Below are 6,554 nucleotides of genomic sequence, written 5' to 3'. Positions count from 1 at the left end.
CTTGTCGCGTACAGACTATAATTTAACAATTCTACATAATCTTAGTAAAATGTACCCGTTATAATAGTTTAATAATGTCTAAACTTTAATTTGTATGGTAAACAAGGAAAACATCAAATAATGGTTTTCTTTTCAAACAACTAAAATCTGTTAAGCTTTTAAATTTCTGGATATTAAATAGTGAAGGAAATAATTAAAATAAGAAAATACTGATTATAAAATCAAAATAAGCGAATTCAACTGTAAAAGAACTTACTTTTCAAATTGAAATGATTGAAACAGACATATTTTATTATAAAGGCTTTAGAATCACTATTATTATAACATTATATACATCTTATAAGTTATAATAATAGTTAGTAAGTACTAATAAAAGGATTAGAAGTATATAAACTATTTAATTTAATTTGTAATTAATAAAATAAAAAAGACAAGTTCTGATAATTTAATGTTTGCGTGACACAAACCCTAACTTTATTCCTGAAAACGAATCGCAGGTGAGTTTGAGTATCATTGTAAGATGTAGTGTAATTGAGTCATAAACATCTAAGTTCAACGGTGACCTTATTTTGATATTTGTACAAATTAAATAAGGGACATTATAATACAAACAAAACATATTATATTACGACCATACCTACTCATCGCATTTTCGTAAAAAAAAACCGTCGGATTTGGTAAAACGCATTTTGTTTTTGTTTGTCTTTAAGCATATTTTTTGGATTCTGTTTTTACATCAGTATCTACAAAATATGTTTAAAGGCAAACAAAAATAAAATGTGGTTTACCAAATCCAAACCGTTTTGCTGCAAAAATTTCCTACGTTGTTTCCTTGTAAATGCACTTTGAAATTGGCGTTAAAACCAAAGCAGTCTTTAAATACTACATTTAATTGAAATATACTTGAAAACTTTTGAATAATTTTTAAAATGGCTATTTTGCATACGAAACAAGTTTTTGCGTTATGCTTAATAATTTGTTTTTTTAAACAATCATTTTCTACACCACTCACAGAGGAGCAAAAGGTAATCAATATTTAAGTGTTTTTTTTAATGTATTATAACATATATTAAAAAGTGTAAACATACTTACATACATAAAACATTTCTATAATTAGAAGAAAAAAAAAATAATACTTTAAAATGGATTTAAATCAAGAGTAAATTTTATGTTTCATTTTTTTTTTGTTTTAAAGATGGCGTTACACCAGAATATAGAACTGAAGAAAGAGGTAATTTATACTTAATATGTTATCTTAAGGGCATTCAATATCGACCATTTTTAAGGAGTTTTGTATAGGTAATATTTTAAAAAAATATGGTTAAAATACATTTTGACCATGTCAATTAATTAACTGGTCACTTTGTATAAGCGCCATGGTATTATTTTTAATTTAAATCATTTTGTCTATGAGTAAAAGCCATTTTGTTAATAGTACATTTTTTGTCCATCGCACAGGCTGAACTAGTATTCCAATTAGTAATCAGAAAACAGATTTGAATTCGTTATTAAGTTTACTTAGGATCCTACAAGGTACTTTTTTGATATTTTTTTCTTACTATGAATAAGAAACGTTTGAATATTTTATAAAATTTTAAAATTAAAATCAAATTTGTAAAGGGTTACAATTCAAAATTGAAAAAATTGCTTTGTAGCACCTTAAGTAAACTTCTGGAGGAGTTCAAATCTGTTTTCAAATAACTTATCAGTTTACTGGTTCGGCCTGTGCGATTGACAAAATAATCCTGTGTTTTGACTGAAAACCCGGCTGGTATCGAATGCCCTTAAAAGCTACACTATTTTGGGTTATAAAACTCAAAATGTCGTACAAGGACTATAATATATAAGTACCATGTAACAATATTACAAAACTATGTACTAGTAATTATGATTATAACAACAAAAGTTCTAATATCGAAATAGTGGTATCTCACATTGTGGCCAAGTCTGTTTTATGCCATTCAGAAACTCATTCAGAAAAGTAATATGGCCAAATGTTATGCAATACAAATAATAGAGCAGTGTTGCTCATGAAAGTAGAAGTGAAGTGAGGTTATAAACTAAAGAAATAGCAGAATCGACCATAATGCAGATATCATTAATTTGATAGGCTAACATTTTTGTGAGGGATCTGGAACTTGGCTCTTCACTGTTAGGGTTTTGTTGGAGATATCATTCCTTTTTGCTGGCTTCAGCGTCGTGGAAATATTTTACGAGTCATTGGTGATAGCATTTTGAACATTTGGATCAGAGAGCCACGTTTTTGATTCATGTGGCCACCAAAGCAGAACTTGCTTTTTTTTTACTTAGAACTCAGACTTTCCCCCTTAGTTACACTATATATAATACCTGCCTTTGTGCCAAATTTGACGTCTCTACCTATACGGAAAGTGTTTTATAGATTTGATGATGAGTGATTGAGTCGGTGAATCAGTAACAAAAAGGAAAACTTTTGAAATTCTCCTGTTTTAAAAACGATTACTTTTAGACGCTCAAATTTGTACGATATACTAAGCTATTCGAGTTTTATCTATGTTTTAAATTACAAAAGCTTATCTTAGGAGAAAGCAGAGACATGTGGGTTAGAAAAACTGGGTGAATTGGTTCGTGTAAAGGTCCGCTGACATTGCTAGAACTTGGCCTGGCGCATTGCTGTGCTCTCAGATATACCCTAATTTAGTTAAAAAATTTTGAAAATTTTAAAATGATTATTATGCATGCAAAACAAGTTTTTGTGTTATGCTTAATAGTTTGCTTTTTAATATCCAATATTTTCTACACTCAGATGAACAGAAGGTAATCGATAATTAAAGAATTGATTAAAATGTATTATTAAACCGCGTGTTATAAAGTGTAACTGTTATAACTCACCTACTACAGTTTAGTTGAAAACATTTTTAATTATAAAAAAATGAGCATGTTAAAAATTAAAATAAATTTTAAACCAGAATTAATTTTATGTGTAATATTTTGTTTTTAAGGTGTTAACGGAATTAACCAAGGAAGAGGTAATTCATATTTAATATTTTATCGTAAACATTTTTAAAATTAGCGCTATTTTAGGTTTAGGAACTAAAAATGTTGTTTAAGAACTATTTTTTAAATTCCGTTAATTATTATCATAAAGGTCTTCAAGTACACAGATTATGTGTACTTGAGTGTGCAATGTGTGCATTAGAAAAAACAGAGCAGTGGATGGTGATAACTGATATGTATGTAAAATACAATTTTAAAAAAATTCAATGACTTTGTTTAAAAAAAAATTTATATGATTTTGACAACAAAATATATTTTATTTTTTTATTTTACATCAGAAATATACAGTCTGTACAATGAGCACAATAAGCATATGTGATAAAAGTAGAGATAAATTACATGAATACATTTTGATGGAAGAAACCACTAATGGACAAGGTTGAGAGGTTTTTTATAAGGGGATTATAGTAAGGGAGTAATTTAATGTGGAATCTTTTATAGTAGGAGATAGCTTCTTCATGGACTGTTTTTAATTTAAGGACGTTATGGAGTGTATAATTAGAGATATAAGGAGGTGCATTGATTAATTTTCTTTAGACAATGTTTTGAAAGAATTGAATTTTATTGTTATCGGATTTTTTAGCATTACCCCGTAGCTGAAGGCCTTAAGTCCATATGGGTCTTAAAAGGGTTTTATAAATTAGAAGTTTAGTATTAATATCTGTAAATTTATTGTTTACGATTAATGATTTGAGTAACCCCAGACGGCTATTGCTGAGCCCATATTAGTCGTTTATCTAGTGTGAGATCGAGATACTTGACAGAGGAAGAAGAGGGGATTTGTAATTCGTATAGGGAGACACCAGGACAAGGGAGAAGTCTTAGAGTAAAGGTAGTATGAACTGATTTTGATTGATTAATTTTAAAACGTCATTTTATGTACCAGTCTTTCGTTAAATGAAGATGATTTTGCAAATTGACGGATGCAATCTGTGGGTCAGAGTTACAGGACAAAACGGCTTTGTCATCAGCATAATCTGCAACCATTGTGTTAGGAGTTGTGGGTTGGTCTGAGGTATAGATATTGAACAGGACTGGAGATAGAATACCTCCTTGTGGAACTCCCGCATTTATAGAGACTATATCAGATACTGAAGAACCATGACGGATTTGGAAAAAACGATAACAACAAAATATGAAATCACAAAAAATTGTAAAATTATGAAGCAATGTTCTAATTAAAAGTTTGTTTCTATAAACAAACACTTTCTATACTAACAAAGATGCAGGAGTTAATGGATATATAAGTTTTTTTTTAAATGTATTATTTAATTGTAAATGAATATGTGTAACCATAACTACATGACTACTTGTTGAAAATTAATATGGATTTAAAACTAGTGTTAATGTTATTTCTAATACTTTGTTTTTAAGGCAGGAGACAGAGAGAAACTGAAAAAAGTAATGCATATTTAGAATTTTATCTTAAACAATTGTGAAAGTAGCGCAATTTACATAATACTACATTTTATTTGAAAACATATTTAATATTTATAAAGAAATATTTTTGTTAAAAATTAGAATAGATTTAAAACGAGTGTTAATTTTACATTAAATGCTTTGTTTTTAAGGTCGATGATGGTTTGTACACGGAAGCGGTAATCTATATTTATTATTTTATCTTAAACATATAAAAAAGTAGCAAAACTCATATAAGAATGTACTGTTTAAACCAAGGGATGGCAATCGATGCACATTTTTGGCTTTTGATTATAGTTCTTGAAACAGATTTAAAATATTTTTAGTTTTTTAAGCAACTTTTAAGACCTTTAATTTAATTAAAGCATATGACAATAATGGTTATTCAAACCGGATTCTTTTAATTTAATTTTTTAGCTAGAATTATTAATTAGCTGTGTATAAGTCTTTAAACTTAATACTCTACTAATATTAGTATTAAAATATGTCATAAGAAAAATTATTTTATGTATCATTTTAGGTAAAAAAAAATCGTGCAAGAGTAGAGCGATTCACCGATCGCCTGAGTCATAAAGAACCAAAAAATAAAGACAATGGTGAGTAATAAGTGTATACACAAATTAATAGAAACTATTTTTTATACCACATTAATATTGATATGTGGTACCTAATAAAATAAAAAAATATCGAACATAAAAAGCGGGTTTGTTCACAACGAATGGTAAACAATTTTGCTGTATCCATTAAAATAGTTGCAGCAGATGAATTTGAGAAGATAATTGCCGAAGATGATGCTTACATGGCTGAGGTAATTTATATTTATTATTTTATCCTTAACACATAGCGGAATTCACATAATAGTGTATTTTTTACACATACATCGATACAATATAATAAATTAATATAATCAATATACATTTTTGGCTTTTGGTTATTGTTCTTGAAAAAGATTTTGAAATGTTTTTTCTTAATTTACCAATTTCAAAGACTTTTTTTATTAAATTAGGATCAACAGTTATGTTTATATAAGCCAGATTCCTTTGCCAAAAAATTCAAACACTAACTTTTCACTAAAACTATAACCTAACTAATAAGGTTAATAAACTAATACAATTTAAATAATAAAAAAATGTGTATTAATAATTTTTTTTATAAAATAACATACTAAGAAGTTTATTATTTTAAACAGTATTTACACATCATTATAAATTTAAAATGTAATTAATATAAGTCATTATGTGTTTTAAACCTTTTGGACTAAACTTGTATTGGGGTGGGAAAAACAATTCAAAATAGATTTTTTTTAAATAATAAGCAAAAAAACTGACAACACTGACTATAGATTAATAACTATATACACTATTATTTATTGTATAAGTTGTTAATTAATAATTTTATCTAATCCAATATTGTATAATTCTTGAAACTTAAAACCATACTAAGGTATAAAACATAGAAAAAAGTTTTTATTTAAATACTTTTAAATGTTTAAATATTTTTAAATATATTAAAATATTTTTAAATCATTTTAGAATATGGAAATAGTTGGTAGGCGGATGCGAATCCGTTTACGCCAATCAGGTATGTAATCATTGACTGATTTCCATAGTAAGCTATATATTTTAAAACGAAATTTCGAAAAAACTATTGTTATACCTTCTTTATATTGATTTGTGGTGCCCAATACAATTAAATATTATGTCAAAATGAAAAATCGCACTTGTACGAAACGACTGGAACATGATTTTGTTGTATTCATTAAAACTGATGAACTGTACTTCGTATGTAACTAATTCAAACATTTTACAGGTTATCCGATATTCGGAGATAACGAGGAGTTAATTGCTGAGGATATGAAAAACGAGAATGAGGTAATATTCATACTAGGATTTTATCCTAATTAGATGAAAAAGTCTTGAAATAGAGTTTGAAATATTTTCTGTTTTATTCACAAATTTAAGGGACCTTTTATCAAATAAGGACTGACAGTAATAGTTCTATAAGACGGTTTCCTATAAAAAATTTAAAAAAATGTCCACTTACATTTTACGAAACCTAAGCTTACATATGAACTAACTAATATTTGGAAGCTCTAATAA

The 6,554-nt window shown here is 27.3% G+C and overlaps 1 protein-coding gene across 1 annotated transcript; it reads left to right on the top strand.

Moving 5' to 3' along the window:
* Window positions 1-871: 871 nt before the first annotated feature.
* On the top strand, window positions 872-6,326 carry LOC126840054 (uncharacterized; the record flags this gene model as incomplete). The annotated part of the gene is made up of 8 exons (XM_050575542.1): window positions 872-1,025; window positions 1,196-1,231; window positions 2,982-3,008; window positions 4,608-4,634; window positions 4,976-5,051; window positions 5,208-5,263; window positions 5,988-6,036; window positions 6,265-6,326. Coding segments are annotated over exons 1-8 (429 nt in total), but the record flags the coding sequence as incomplete, so codon positions are not given.
* Between the last annotated feature and the right edge of the window lie 228 nt (window positions 6,327-6,554).

This window comes from Adelges cooleyi, unplaced genomic scaffold (assembly GCF_023614345.1).
Source record: "Adelges cooleyi isolate 19-005CV unplaced genomic scaffold, UGA_ACOO_1.1 ACOO_flye_CR_arks_rails_tigmint_CR_PRNA_336, whole genome shotgun sequence".
Lineage (NCBI taxonomy): Eukaryota > Metazoa > Arthropoda > Insecta > Hemiptera > Adelgidae > Adelges > Adelges cooleyi.
Note: the sequence above shows the minus strand (reverse complement) of the source record. Positions and strands in the feature narration are given on the sequence as shown.